At 49.6% G+C, this 15,956-nt stretch overlaps 1 protein-coding gene across 1 annotated transcript in view; it reads right to left on the bottom strand.

Moving 5' to 3' along the window:
• Nucleotides 1-15,956, bottom strand: part of pkhd1l1.1 (PKHD1 like 1, tandem duplicate 1) — a 248,397-nt gene that overhangs the window by 84,344 nt on the left and 148,097 nt on the right. Inside the window, exons 62-66 of the mRNA XM_085993995.1 lie at nucleotides 15,370-15,496; nucleotides 14,293-14,381; nucleotides 10,801-10,891; nucleotides 4,931-5,079; nucleotides 1,085-1,207 (exon numbers count right to left, since the gene is read on the bottom strand). Coding sequence (XP_085850121.1) covers nucleotides 1,085-1,207; nucleotides 4,931-5,079; nucleotides 10,801-10,891; nucleotides 14,293-14,381; nucleotides 15,370-15,496 — 579 coding nt within the window. The remainder of the gene's footprint in view (nucleotides 1-1,084; nucleotides 1,208-4,930; nucleotides 5,080-10,800; nucleotides 10,892-14,292; nucleotides 14,382-15,369; nucleotides 15,497-15,956) is intronic.

Genomic DNA, 15,956 nt, shown 5'->3' with positions numbered 1-15,956 from the left:
CAGTTCCACCCTTTCATCAGACCCTATGTTCCCCGGTATCTCTGGGAGGTTATTTGTGTCCTCCTTTGTGAAGACAGAACCAAAATATGTATTTTGTTGGTCTGCCATTTCTTTGTTCCCCATTATAAATTCCCCTGATTCTGACTGCAAGGGACCTACGCTTGACTTCACCAATCTTTTTCTCTTCACATATCTATAAAAGCTTTTACAGTCAGTTTTTATGTTCCCTGCAAGCTTACTCTCATATTCTATTTTCCCTTTCTTAATTAATCCCTTTGTCCTCGTTTGTTGAATCCTAAACTGCTCCCAATCCTCAGGATTATTGCTTTTTCTGGCCAATTTATATGTCCTCTCCTTGGATCTTATGCTATCCCTAATTTCCCTTGTTAGCCACGGTTGAGTCACCTTTTTTGTTTTATTTTTATGCCAAACTGGGATGAACAAATTCTGTAGTTCATCCATTCGGCCTTTGAATGTTTGCCATTGCCTATCCACCGTCAACCCTTTGAGTGACATTCCCCAATCAATCCTACCCAACTCGCTCCTCAGACCATCGTAGTTTCCTTTATTTAAATTCAGGACCCTAGTCTCTGAGTCAACTACTTCATTCTCCATCTTAATGAAGAATTCGATCATATTATGATCGCTCTGACCCAGGGGGCCTCGTACAACAAGATTGCTAATTAATCCTTTCTCATTACATAATACCCAGTCTAAGATGGCCTGATCTCTGGTTGGTTCCTCGACATATTGGTCCAGGAAACCATCCCGTAAACACTCCAGGAATTCCTCCTCCACAGTATTGTTACTAATTTGGTTGGCCCAATCTATATGTAGATTTAAAGTCACCCATGATGACTGCTGTGCCCTTACTGCACGCTTCTTTAATTTCCCTTTTAATGCCATCCCCAACCTCTGCCTTACTGTTTGGAGGTCTATATACCACTCCCACTAACGTTTTCTTCCCCTTAGTATTTCTCAATTCTACCCATTCTGCAATTTCTGCAATATCGTTCAAATCAACGGCATAAACGTGAACAGTTGGACACTTAACAGCACAGTGCAGCACAGCAAAACGACATACATTGATGAGAATGGTTTTGTTGGATATCTGGTGAGAGGTCGCTGGTGGTTTGTAAATCATTGGGAAAATACCCATTCCGTTGTCCACCAGAGTCACCTTGGAGATCTGCACTGACTCTTCTGTCTGTAATAAAAATAAAGACGGGTTATGTTTCAATCTGGAGGATTAAGATTGTGCCCCCTTGTTCTGGGTGAGGAAATAGTTTCACTGTATCTACCCTGTCGAATCTGTTTAACATTTTAAACACCTCGATTAGATCACCCCTCAACCTTATAAGCTCAAGGGAATACAAAAATAAGCTTCTGCAACCTGTCCTCATTATGTTACTCTTTATGCCCCGGTATCATTCTGGTGAATCTGCACTGCTGGCAAGGAGCTGGCAGACACCTCGGCCTCCTGCTGTGTGGAAAACATCATTGGGTCTGTCCTCTGCTGGTCCACTGCGATGTGTCTCCAACTAAGACTAAAAACATAAAGGTGTCCAACGGATTTGCTCTTGTCTTCTCAAACGTTAAAGATGTTTTTCTTCTCTGAAGTCTTGGCGTTCCATTGTTGTAAGTTTTGTTTTACTATACCACCCCAACTGTATCTCCATGTAACGTGTAGTATCCCTGGCATGGAGGACCATTGGTGTATACAGACCTCCAGCAACGCGACTTTGAAACTAATCACTGCTGGCTTCAGAGCAGATCGGCAACCTTAACTCGCAGTTTTGGTGCTGCAGGATCCAATCCCGGTTATTTTCCACTGCTTTACCATCACTGGCCCCAAGAAATGCCCACAAACTTGGTGGGTGTACAGCGGGACAGCTGGATGTAGCTGGTCCCCATCTGTTGAACTCTTTGGGGTTGTTTGAAGCTGTCAAATACTGACAGTCTTACTTCTAACCTGAGTCCTTCTCCACAGACTCAGTTAGAAATCTCTCCTGCACAGAAAGCTCCCTTGGAGCGATGCGCGATCTCCATGTGGCATTCCCGGGTCTTGAGCAGCCTAACCAGGAGTTCTTAAAGGGACCGTTGGAGACCGCTCAAAAAAGACCCCAAAAACTTTGAAGATTTTTGTGAGACAGCTGGATGTTGACGGCAGCTGGGTGTTCGGTATCTGGTCTACTAATACCATGAGCTCTGAATCCAATCCTCCATTTCCCATTGATCCACAGATCAAACAATGGAGGATAACGGTGATTGGATCCTGCAGCACCAAGACTGCGAGTTAAGGTTGCCGATCTGCTATAAAGCCAGCTAGAGGTCTGTACACACTAAGGGCTGGATTTTCATTGAGGAGTCGGGTTGGAGGCGGGACTACAACTTTCGGGGTTGTAGTCCCGCCTCCATCGAGATGCGGCCAATCCACGCGATTTTAACTTGATTGACCTTGTTGAGCCCGCCCAGCGGGCTCAGCAAGCCAATTAAGGGCCACCCGGCAACAGGCGACATCACAGACTGAAATTTCATCTGTCAAGAGATTTTGACAGATGAAATATCAGCGTTTCACAGCTGTTTGAAGCTGTCAAATACTCAGAGTCTTACTTCTAACCTGAGTCCTTCTCCACAGACTCAGTTAGAAATCTCTCCTGCACAGAAAGCTGCAGGCTGTCACTTTTGATAGATCGCAGCCATTCTGCTTTCTGTGCCGGTGAGATGACGGACTCCCGGGACCTAGAGGAAGGAAGGCTGTAAAGGTAAGAAAAGGTAATTTACACTTCTTTAATCACTTTAGACACACCAAACACACTTACCTTTGCACTCATGCACACATCACTCACCTGAACACCGGCACCTCGACTCCTCCAAGCCCTTCAACCCGACGGCCCGACTCCTCTAACTTGGCGTGGTTTGGAGCCATCGGGAATCCCACACTTCAACCTTCAAAATAGGGATTAGGCTAAAAAACTGCTGCTTAACTACCTGTGTGGGGCGGGTACCCGCCTCCTTTGAAACTGGCATGGAGGCGGGTTGGGGGCGGGACCCCCGATTTCGGGATTTTAACCCCCCGCATGCCTCCAATCCCGAATCCACGGCACAATGAAAATCCTGCCCTAAATGTCCCCAAACATTTCACATTTTACACAATAACCTGTGAAATTGGACTCCAGCCCAGCTGGTTAAGGGAGTTGAGATCAATGGATTGGCAAAGTCCTGCTCCAATTCACCCTCTGCACGCTACACACGCTGGAGAAATACATGGGGATTAAGGAGCTGGATATCATAGGAGATTGGTGCCACTGATAGGGGCCATGACATCAGATATTGCAGTGGTTCCAATACAGTTACGATGGGGATGACTGCCAAAGTGAAATACAGTGGTAAGGAGAAGCTTTGAGCCCGCTAGACTGTGCGATGATTTCTGCAGCTGCCCAATCGCAGGGCGCCAGGGGGTCTCGGGTATAACACCTGATGAAATGGGCTATCCACTTCATTCCCTTCTCCAGTGCGGATTGTTCGGGATCGAGCGATACCAGTGGTCACCTCACAACTGGACAGTGAGCTAGGAACAAGGAAACACAAGAGAGCCGTGCGGAACTTCCAGGTGATCTGTTGCTATGGAAACATTGTCATAGAAACAGCATCCTCTGTTAGGGATGCGGACAAACACAACGCTGTTCATACAATGACCCAGCACAGAAGGAGGCCATTCTGCCCACTCTGCCTGTGCCGGTTCCAAAGAGTTTCCACCACCCTTTCAGGCAGCGCATTCCAGATCACAACACTTCACTGCGTAAATGTTTTTTCCTCACCTCCCCTCTGGATCTTTTGGCAATGGTCTTAAAACTACGTCCTCTGGTTACCGATCCTCCTGCCAGTGGGAACAGTTTCTCCTTATTTACTCTATCAAAACCCTTCATGATTTTGAACGCCTCTATCAAATCTTCCCTTAACCATAATAACAACAGAAAATGCTGGAAAAACTCAGCAGGCCAGGCAACATCCGTGGAGAGAAAATAGAGTCAACGTTTTGGGGCAAACCCTTTGTCAAGACTCGAAAAGCACAGGAAATGAAATAGATTCCCTTAACCATCTCTGCTCCAAGGACAATAACCCCAGGCTTCTCCAGTCTCTCCACATAACTGAAGCCTTTCATCCCAGCGACCGTTCCAGTAAATCTTCTCCGCACCTTCTCCAAGGCCTTGACATCCTTCCTAAAGTGTGGTGCCCAGAATCGGATTTTAACTCCAGGTGGATTCCCTGCTCAGGCCTGAATTAAAATTACAGTCGGGTCTCAATGAGATCATTGGGTCACAACGTGCATATGTAAAGAAGGACCCCTCTGTTGGCTCCGGGCGTGTGTCCTTGCTGCCTGGCTCAGGAGAGCAGGTTAAAATTGCAGACGTTGCCATCATGGCGGCTTTCAGACAGGTAAGAGCCAGGGCGATTTTAACTGCCCACCCGCCAGGTTTCTGCTGAGCGAATAGGGTTAAAATCGCCCCCAATACTCCAGCTGAGGCCTAACCCAGTGATTTATAAAGGTTTAGCATAACTTCCTTCCTTTTGTCCTCTAACATAATACTTTTATCTGAAAAATTGCTCTGAACTAAAAGGTGACATCACTGCCATGACACTGGTGTCCAGAAGCACTCCTCACACATGCTCCCTCTAGATCTATTTTAGAATAAACACTGTTATACTTTCAATGTTACGTGCGGTGTTATAAATAAGTGTAAATCGCCAGATGTTACCTGGCTTAGCGTTCAAAAGATCCAAAGTCACCAAGTATTCAGCACTAGGTAGCAATTTTCTATTTAGTTTCATAAATACCATTTATTGGATCAAACTGCGCTGAATAAACATTTATTTTTTCAGATGATCGCGGAGTGAGATGGATCTAAAAATAAAAGGGTACTTTTACCTGGAAGTATATTCCATAGTCCCAGCATTTCCAGATTGTGAATCCTTGGATAAGGGAGCAATTGCGGAGGCCATCTTTGTTCATGTAAACACCATACATTCCTCCATGGACCTCATTATTCGACCAAGCCTCCGTGGGATTTGACTGTCCTGCAGGCATTGAGGTGATAATTACATATGATGGATCCTTTTTATGCTCCATAAACTTCAGCTCATCAAACACTCTGCTGCCCGTATTCTAACTCGCACCAAGTCTCGTTCACCCATCACCCCCTGTGCTCGCTGACCTACATTGGCTCCCTGGTTAAGCAGCGCCTCGATTTTAAAATTCTCATCCTTGTTCTCAAATCCCTCCATGGCCTCGCTCCCTCCCTGTCTCTGTAACCTCCTCCAGCCCTAAAACCTGCGAGATCTCTGCGCTCCTCCAACTCTGGCCTCTTGGACATCCCCGATTTCCATCACTCCACCATTGGCAGCTGAAAGCACAGGAGAGCAGGCCCTAAGCTCTGGAATTCCCTCCCTAAATCTCTCCGCCTCTCCACCTCTCTTTCCTCCTTTAAGACGCTCCTTAAAACCTGCCTCATTGACCAAGCTTTTGGTCTTTTGCCTGAATATCTCCTTATGTGGCTTGGTGTCAGATTTAGTTTGATAATCGCTGCTGTGAAGTGCCTTGGGATGTTATACTACGTTAAAGGTGCTATATAAATACAAGTTATTGTTGTTGTTATCCTTTCTGTGCTCCATAAGCTTTAGCTCATCCAACACTCTGCTGCCCGTATCCTAACTCACACCCAGTCCCGTTCACCCATCACCCTTTGTGACCTAAATTGGCTCCCGGGCCAGTAACACCCAGAATTTAAAACTCTCACCCTTGTGTTCAAATCCCTCCATGGCCTCGCCCCTCCCTATCTCCGTAACTTCCTCCAACCCTTTGAGATCTCTGCGTTCTTCCAACTCTTGCCTCTTGTGCATCCCCCACTCCCTTTGCCCCACCATTGGTGGCCATGTCTTCAGCTGTCTCGGCCCTTACACCCTGGATTTCCCACCCAAAAGGAGGAGGCCATTCAGCCCCTCGAGCCTGTTATGCCATTCAATTAGATTGTGGCTGATCTGGATCTCAACTCCATTTACCCGCCTTTGTTCCATCTCCTTTGATACCCTTACCCAACAAAAATCTATCCTTCTCGGTCTTGAAAATTTCCATTGGCCCCCAGCATCCACAGACTTTTGGGGGAGAGAGTTCCAGATTTCCACTACCCTTTGGGGAGAAATTCATGACAGCCCCGTTTGGGGCGCTAAAACTTCGGAAGCGGAAAAATTATCTGCAGGCGCTAATGATGAGGGGCTCCCGTGAAATTCAGTTGTCGCGCTCCAAGAGGGAGGTGAAGCGTTGAATCAAGCGCTACCGCATCCCCTACAGCGCTAAAGAGAGGGCGAGGGGATGGGTGAGGCCGACCGCTGAGCAATGTCCCGTGCAGCGCCGCCGGATTCACCGGCTCCTTCCCTCCCTGAAAGGGAAGGGCCAATGCTCACAGCAGTTAAAGGTAAGGCTGGGGATGGGTCGGTGATGGCGCCTTCGGTCCACGAGGACCAGCCCCAAGCTCTCTCAGAGAGTGCAAGGCTGATCAATCGCGGCAATGAAAATATTTTAAAAACAGCACAAAAGGGGTGAGAATTTTTTGGGGGGCCTACCTGGCCACCAATCCCTTTAATTCCCGCTCCCCAGCGGCCGGCCGAGGTCACTCGCCTCCTGCAGCTGCCGTTGCTGACGCCTGGCGAAGCGGCAGGGGGCGGAAGCGAATTTAGGATCCGAGGCGGTAACGGGGCGACGTGCACCGGATGGTGTCACGATCTCCAGGGCGCAGGAGATTGAGGCGGTAACTTTAAAGAACATAAGAAATAGGAGCAGGAGCGGGCCATTCGGCCTCTCAAGCCTGCTCCGCTATTCAATGAGATCATGGCTGATCTGGTCTTGGCCTGAACTCCACTTTTCTGCCTGTTGCCCATAATCCTCGACTCTCCAGTAGTTCAAAAATCTGTCTATCTCAGCCTTGAATATATTCAATGACCCAGCCTTGAATATATTCAATGACCCAGCCTTGAATATATTCAATGACCCAGCCTTGAATATATTCAATGACCCAGCCTTGAATATATTCAGTGACTCAGCCTCCACAGCTCTCTGGGGTAGAGAATTCCAAAGATTTACGACCCTCTGAGAGAAGAAATTCCTCCTCATCTCCGTCTTAAATGGGCGACTCCTTATTCTGAAACTATGCCCCCGAGTTCTAGATTCCCCCACGTGGGGAAACATCCTCTCAGCATCCACCCTGTCAAGCCCCTCAGAATCTTATATGTTTCAATAAGATCACCTCTCATTCTACTAAACTCCAATAAGTATAGACCCAATCTGCTCAACGTTTCCTCATAAGACAACCCAAGACTTCCCTACTTTTATACTCCATCCCCCTTGTAATAAAGGCCAACATTCCATTTGCCTTCCTAATTACTTGCTGTACCTGCTGCTAACTTTTTGTGTTTCATGTACGAGGACACCCAGATCCCTCTGTACCGCAGCATTCTGTAATCTCTCTCTATTTAAATAATATTTTGCTTTTCTATTCTTCCTACCAAAGTGGATAACCTCACATTTACCCACATTATACTCCATCTGCCAAATTTTTGCCCACTCACTTAGCCTATCTATATCCCATTGCAGATTCTTTGTGCCCTCTTCACAACTTGCTTTCCCACCTATCTTTGTACCATCAGCAAATTTGGCTACATTACACTCGGTCCCTTCATCCAAGTCATTAATATAGATTGTAAATAGTTGAGGCCCCAGCACTGATCCCTGTGGCACCCCACTAGTTACAGTTTGCCAACCTGAAAATGACCCATTTATCCCGACTTTCTGTTTTCTGTTAGTTAGCCAATCCTCTATCCAATCTAATATATTACCCCCAACACCATGAGCTCTTATCTTGTGCAGTAACCTTTTATGTGGCACCTTATCGAATGCTTTTTGGAAATCCAAATACACCACATCTACTGGTTCCCCTTTATCCACCCAGCTTGTTACATCCTCAAATAACTTTAATAAATTTGTCAAACACAATTTCATAAAACCATGTTGACTCTGCTTGATTGTATTATGATTTTCTAAATGTTCTGCTATTACTTCCTCAATAATGGACTCCAGCATTTTCCCAATGACAGATGCTAGGCTAACTGGCCTATAGTTTGTTGCTTTCTGTCTCGTTCCTTTCTTGAATATGGGAGTTACATTTGCGGTTTTCCAATCCGCTGGGACCTTTCCAGAGTCTAGGGAATTTTGGAAGATTACAACCAATGCATCCACTATCTCTGCAACCACATTTTTTTAAAACCCTAGTATGCAGTCCATCAGGTCCAGGGGACTTGTCCACCTTTAGTCCCATTAGTTTGCCTAGTACTTTTTCTCTAGTGATAGTGATTGTTTTAAGTTCCTCCCTCCCTTTTGCCCCTTGATATTCCATTATTATCAAGATGTTTTTAGTGTCTTCTACCATGATGACAGATACAAAATATTTGTTCAAAGTCTCTGCCATCTCCTTGTTTCCCATTATTAATTCCCTAGTCTTATCCTCTAAGGGACCAGTGTTTACTTTAGCTACTCTCTTCCTTTTTATATACTTGTAAAAGCTCCTACTGTCTGTTTTTATATTTCTTGCTAATTTACTCTCAATCTATTTTCTCCCTCTTTATTTTTTTTTAGTCATCCTTTGCAATTTCTAAAACTTTCCCAATTTTCTTGCCTACCACTAATCTTCACAACATTGTATGCTTTTCTTTCAATTTGATACCCCCCTTAACTTCCTTAGTTAGCCACAGATGGTTCATCCTTCTCGTAGTCTTTCTTTCTCACTGGAATATATCTTTGTTGAGAGTTATGAAATATCTCCTTAAAAGTCTGCCACCGCTTATCTAACGTCTTACCTTTTAATCTGTTTTTCCAGTCCACTTTAGCCAACTCTGTCTTCATACCCTTGTAATTGCCTTTATTTAAGTTTAAGACACTAGTTTCAGACACAAGATTCTCACCCTCAAACTGAATGTGAAATTCTATCATGTTATGATCACTCTTCCCTAGAGGATCCTTTACTGCGAGATCATTAATTAATCCTGTCTCATTACACATTACCAGATCTAAAATAGCCTGTTCCCTGGTTGGGTCCACAATGTATTGTTCTAAGAAACTGTCCTGGATACACTCTATGAACTCGTCCTAAAGGCTACCTTTGCCAATTTGATTTGTCTAATCTATATGAAGATTAAAATCACCCACGATTATTGCAGTACCTTTTCTTACAAGCCCCTATTATTTCTTGATTTATACTCTGTCCCACAGTGTAGCTACTGTTAGGGGGCCTATAGACTACTCCCACCAGTGAATTCTTTCCCTTATTATTTTTTAATTCCACCCAAACTGATTCTACATCTTGATCTTCCGAGCCAAAGTCATTTCTCACCACTGTACTGATTTCATCCTTTATTAACAGAGCTACCCCACCTCCTTTTCCTTTCAGCCTATCATTCCAAAATGTCAAATACCCTTGAATATTCAGTTCCCAGCCTTGGTCACCTTGCAGCCACGTCTCTGTAATGGCTATCAGATCATAACCATTTATTTCTATTTTGTGCCGTCAATTTATCTATCTTGTTACGAATGCTGCGTGCATTCAGATAAAGAGCCTTTAATTTTGTCTTTTTACCATTTTTCCGTACTCTGACTATTTGCTGGTGCACTCTTATGCTTGTATGCTCTGTCCCTTCCTGTCACACTCTGGTTATCATTACTCCTATTGCTACCCTGCACTATTACCTTGTCCTGTCTCTTTAACTTTCTAAGTTTCCCCTCACCTGAACCCTCCCCCCCAACTACAGGAAACTCTCGATTTACCGGCACCTAAATAACCGGAAATCTCTGTTAACCGGCAAAATTCAGGAGTAAGTTCAGGTAAGTTTTACTTCATATTAGTGGCCGTTCCTGGATCTGTGGCTGTGTAACTGGGGTTCCTGCACCTGTTGCTAAGCAACACGGACGCCTGGATTTGTTGCTGTGTACGGGGCTCTCGTACCTTTCACTATACCTCTCTGTAATCCGGACTTTTTGATAAACTGGCACCACGCCGGTCCCGTTGGTGCCGATAAAAAAAGAGTTTCCTGTATTTAGTTTAAAGCCCTATCTATAGCCCTAGTTATTCGATTCACCAGGTCACTGGTCCCAATACGGTTCAAGTGAAGCCTGTCCCAACAGAACAGCTCCCTCTTTCCCCAGCACTGGTGCCAGTGCCCCATTTTACCGCCGGCGCTACCCCTCCATTGAGTTTCACGGGAGCCGCTACTTTCGCTGCGCCCGGTCGGTAAGTCATTAGCGCCCCATTATTGCCCCCTGGAGGCGATAACGGGAGGTGCAAAGGAGGCCAATTTCTAGCCCACAGTGTCAAAAAGTGATTTCCCTCTTGAATGGTCTGGCTCTAATTTTAAGATTATGTCCCCTTGTTCTGGATTCCCCCACCAGAGAAAATAGTTTCGCCGTGTCTGTTTATCATTTTAAACACCTCGATCGGATCTCCCCCTCAACCGTCTAAACTCAAGGGAATACAAATTAAGTTTATGCAACCTGTCCTTATAATACAACTCTTTATCATTCGGGTGAATCTACGCTGCGCCCCCTCCAAGATTTGAATTCTCAACTTCTGGGTTCCTAGTCCAGGCCTATGACCAATGCACCAGTGTACCTGGTTCACATGGGCCTAGCGTAACAATGTTAACCTCACCCAATCAGGGACACAGGTGAGTGAGGACGTTTATAAGGTTGAGACTCACCTGGACATGGTTCCCCATTAATGCGATAGCCAATCTTCCCAAATCCTACAACAACGTTCTCTTGCAGAACAATATTGGAGCCTTTATTTACCTTTAAGCATAAAAACACATCCAATTATAAACTTCGCAGCATCCTGCAAAGAATAAGGTACTTTTCCTGAATAATTTAGAATGTAAGTACCTACACCGAAGTTACAACAAGGGCACAGGCCATTCAGCCCAACCAGTCAGTGTCAAACCCAGCCACTCGTTACCTACACTCCTACTCTTTCCAATATCTGATATTGTGTCTTAAATATCTAAAAATACAACAAATAGGATTTCCACCTACGGCAATGGAAAAACTGTCCCTAAAGAGGGCCGGAATATAGGGTCATCAATGGAAGGTCTGATTGGACAGTCGGCAAGAGGGAGGGTGGGTGAAGGAGAGGGGAAGGGGAAGAGAGGGGTGGAGGAGAGGGTGGGTGAAGGAGATGGGAGGGGAAGGGTGGGTGAAGGAGAGGAGAGGAGAGGGGAGGGGAGGGGTGAGTGGAGGAGAGGAGAGGGGAAGGAAGGAGAGGAGAGGGAGAGGAGAGGGGGGAGGGAGGGAGAGGAGAGGAGAGGGGGGAGGGGAGGAGAGGAGGGGAGGAGGGAGGGGGAGGCAGGAGAAGAGAGGGGAGGGGAGGGGAGGGAGGGGGAGATGGGAGAAGAGAGGAGAGGGGAGGGTGGAAGAGAGGAGAGGGGTAGGTGGGTGGAGGAGAGGGGGGTGGGGAGGGGAGGGAAGGGTGGGGAAGGGAGGGTGGAGGAGAGGGGGAGGGGAGGGGAAGGGGAGGGGGAGGAGAGGGGAGGAGAGAGGGGAGGTGAGGGGAGGGGAGGGGCAGGGGAGGGGAGGGGAGGGGCAGGGTGATGGGGGGCAGGGTGATGGGGACAGGGTGATGGGGGGAGGGGCAGGGTGATGGGGGGAGGGTGATGGGGGGCAGGGTGATGGGGGGAGGGGCAGGGTGATGGGGGCAGGGTGATGGGGGGAGGGGCAGGGTGATGGGGGGAGGGGCAGGGTGATGGGGGGAGGGTGATGGGGGCAGGGTGATGGGGGCCAGGGTGATGGGGGGAGGGGCAGGGTGATGGGGGGAGGGTGATGGGGCAGGGTGATGGGGGGCAGGGTGATGGGGGGCAGGGTGATGGGGGGAGGGTGATGGGGGGCAGGGTGATGGGGGGCAGGGTGATGGGGGCAGGGTGATGGGGGCAGGGTGATGGGGGGCAGGGTGATGGGGGGCAGGGTGATGGGGGCAGGGTGATGGGGGGAGGGTGATGGGGGAGGGGAGGGTGATGGGGAGGGGCAGGGTGATGGGGGGAGGGTGATGGGGGCAGGGTGATGGGGGCAGGGTGATGGGGGCAGGGTGATGGGGGCAGGGTGATGGGGGGCAGGGTGATGGGGGGGAGGGGCAGGGTGATGGGGGGAGGGTGATGGGGGGGAGGGGCAGGGTGATGGGAGGGTGATGGGGGGCAGGGTGATGGGGGGAGGGTGATGGGGGCAGGGTGATGGGGGCAGGGTGATGGGGGGGAGGGTGATGGGGGGAGGGTGATGGGGGGCAGGGTGATGGGGGCAGGGTGATGGGGGCAGGGTGATGGGGGGAGGGTGATGGGGGGAGGGTGATGGGGGGCAGGGTGATGGGGGCAGGGTGATGGGGGGGAGGGTGATGGGGGGAGGGTGATGGGGGGCAGGGTGATGGGGGCAGGGTGATGGGGGGGAGGGTGATGGGGGGGAGGGTGATGGGGGGAGGGTGATGGGGGGCAGGGTGATGGGGGCAGGGTGATGGGGGCAGGGTGATGGGGGCAGGGTGATGGGGGGAGGGTGATGGGGGGGAGGGTGATGGGGAGGAGAGGGTGATGGGGGGAGGGGAGGGTGATGGGGGAGGGGCAGGGTGATGGGGGAGGGTGATGGGGGCAGGGTGATGGGGGCAGGGTGATGGGAGCAGGGTGATGGGGGCAGGGTGATGGGGGGCAGGGTGATGGGGGCAGGGCGATGGGGGGAGGGGCAGGGTGATGGGGGCAGGGTGATGGGGGGCAGGGTGATGGGGGGAGGGTGATGGGGGGAGGGGAGGGTGATGGGGAGGGGCAGGGTGATGGGGGGAGGGTGATGGGGGCAGGGTGATGGGGCAGGGTGATGGGGCAGGGTGATGGGGGCAGGGTGATGGGGGGCAGGGTGATGGGGGGCAGGGCGATGGGGGGAGGGGCAGGGTGATGGGGGGCAGGGTGATGGGGGAGGGTGATGGGGGGAGGGGCAGGGTGATGGGGGCAGGGTGATGGGGGCAGGGTGATGGGGCAGGGTGATGGGGGGCAGGGTGATGGGGGCAGGGCGATGGGGGGAGGGGCAGGGTGATGGGGGCAGGGTGATGGGGGCAGGGTGATGGGGGGCAGGGTGATGGGGGCAGGGTGATGGGGGGCAGGGTGATGGGGGGCAGGGTGATGGGGGGCAGGGTGATGGGGGCAGGGTGATGGGGGCAGGGTGATGGGGGCAGGGTGATGGGGGCAGGGTGATGGGGGGCAGGGTGATGGGGGGAGGGTGATGGGGCAGGGTGATGGGGGGCAGGGCGATGGGGGGCAGGGTGATGGGGGCAGGGGAGGGTGATGGGGGGCAGGCAAGTTCCATTCACCTACAGGTCATTTAACACTCCTGATGTTCTCTCTTCCACCCACCCCAAACTAAAAGAATTGTAAACAGCACAGGAGAGGAACGTGGAGCCACACCACGCCCACAGAGCTATACATTTGATGGTCTTGAACTGGACGAGTCCTCATTGCTGCCCAAATTGAACACGTCGCCATAATCCATTGATATGAAGAGGATAGAGGAATGCGAAGGGAAGGAAAGCTGGAGGATAAGAACTTTCTATCCTGGGCTGCACGGCGGCGCTGTGTGTGTGGACCCATGGCAGGTAATCAAGTGAAGCCATTTACCCGCCCGCCAACCCATCATTTAACCCGCCCGACTTTCATTCTGGCTTCAATGGGTTGGGATTCGGGCGGGTTCGACAATGGCAGCTGATTACCACCCGTGGAGCGAAGGCGGAACTTAACTCCCAGGGGTCAAGAGTAAACTTGGCTGAACGTGCTTCCCCCCCTTTCATCATAGAAACATAGGAGCAGAAGTAGGCCACTCGGCCCCTCGAGCCTGCTCCGCCATTCAATAAGATCATGGCTGATCCGATTACTCCACATTCCCGCCTACCCACGATAACCTTTCACCCCCTTGCTTACCAAGAATCTATCTACCTCTGCCTTAAAAATATTCAAAGACTCTGCTTCCACCGCCCTCTGAGGAAGAGAGTTCCAAAGACTCACGACCCTCTGTGAGAAAAAAATTCTCCTCATCTCTGTCTTAAATGGGCGACCCCTTACTTTTAAACAGTGTCCCCTAGTTCTAGATTCACCCACAAGAGGAAACATCCTCTCCACATCCCCCCTGTCCAGACCCCCTCGGGATCTTATATGTTTCAATGGAATGAATTTAACCTCAATCGCCGCAGTCCAAGTGTCATGAAGTTCGCCGAGCGCCACGAGGTTCCCCCTCGCTCGGTTCCCGCTGCCCCATAATATGATACCTAGTAAAGGTGAGAAAAGTCTCTCAATGTACATGTCTAAAACCATCATTTGAACTCATTTTATGAATGACTTCTCTGCTAAAGGTACAAATACCGTACACCAACATTCCGATGAGAAATTCTTCGGGGTGAACCTTGACTTTGTGTAAGGGTGGATGACGGGCGATAGCGAGTGGGCAGCACGTTTTACATCTCTCCTGAATTATTATTTCCGTTAACTTCAATCGGGGAGAGATGTATAACAGGCTGCTGTCTCGCTATCGCTCGTTTTACACTATTGCACAAAATTCAAGATCTACCCCCTTGTGTTTAGTAACAGGGATAAGAACAGAAGAAATAGGAGCAGGAGTCGGCCATTCGGCCCCTCGAGCCTGCTCCGCCATTCAATGAGATCATGGCTGATCATCGACCTCAACTCCATTCACCGGCCCTATCGCCATACCCCTTGATGCCCTTACTAGTCAGAAATCTATCGACTTCTGTTTTGAATATACCCAATGACTGAGCCTCCACAGGCCTCTGGGGTAGAGAATTCCAAGGACTCACCACCCTCTGAGTGAAGAAATTTCTTCTCATCTCAGTCCTGAATGGCCGACCCTTTATCCTGAGGCTGTGGCCCCTGGTTCTAGACTCCCCAGCCAAGGGAAACATTCTCCCAGCCCTGTAATAATTTTGTATGCTTCAATGAGATCCCCTCTCATTCTTCTGAATTCAAGTGAATACAGGCCTAGTTTACTCAATCCCTTCTCATACGACAGTCCCGCCATCCCAGGAATCAATCTCGTGAACCTTCGTTGCACTCCCTCTATGGCAAGTATATCCTTCCTTAGGTAAGGAGACCAAAATTGTACACAGTACTCCAGGTGTGGTCTCACCAAGGCCCTATATAATTGGAGTAAGACTTCTTTACTCCTGTACTCAAATCCTCGTGTAATGAAGGCCAGCATACCATTTGCCTTCCGAATGGCTTGCTGCACCTGCTGATTACCTTCTCCGAGAGTGCTGTATATGACATTATCGTCAACATTAAGGCCGTCCGTTCCAAACACTCCTATTGTGGGAGCAAATCCATGGCGAAAAGCACATCCCCGAACATAAGAATCGTTTCCTGCGATCTGGAAAGAATTATTTACAGTAAATCTCAGTAATGAGGTCCTGATACATCCATCATTACACAAAAGGGGGTCAATTTGCAACTCTGGAGGTAGCAGGTTGATCATCTGTTGTACCCCCCGCTATTCCATTCTGGTTTGCACCCCCGCCATTGTTGAAAATTACCCCTCAAACTCTTTCTTTTTATCCAAAATTAAAAAGTGTGATAATTACAGCTTATAAACTATGGAGTGGAACAAGTCTTTGGCTCAGTGGTAGCCAGTCCCCCCAGCCCCCCACCCCCCGGCCCCCCTCGCCCCCCTTCGCCTCGCCCCGCCCCGCCCCCGGCCCCCCCCCCACAACGAGTCAGAAGGTGGGGGGTTCGAAGCCCACTTCAGACAATCCCGGGTTGACATCCAACGGGACCCTCGTGTCCGGTGGGTGTGGGTGACGCCCTCATCACATGGGTTGTGGGAGCCCATA

This window comes from Somniosus microcephalus, chromosome 7 (genome assembly GCF_052327205.1).
Source record: "Somniosus microcephalus isolate GS21.2 chromosome 7, FLI_Smic_1.0, whole genome shotgun sequence".
In the NCBI taxonomy this organism is placed as follows: Eukaryota; Metazoa; Chordata; class Chondrichthyes; order Squaliformes; family Somniosidae; genus Somniosus; species Somniosus microcephalus.
This window is presented reverse-complemented; position numbering and strand designations above follow the sequence as displayed.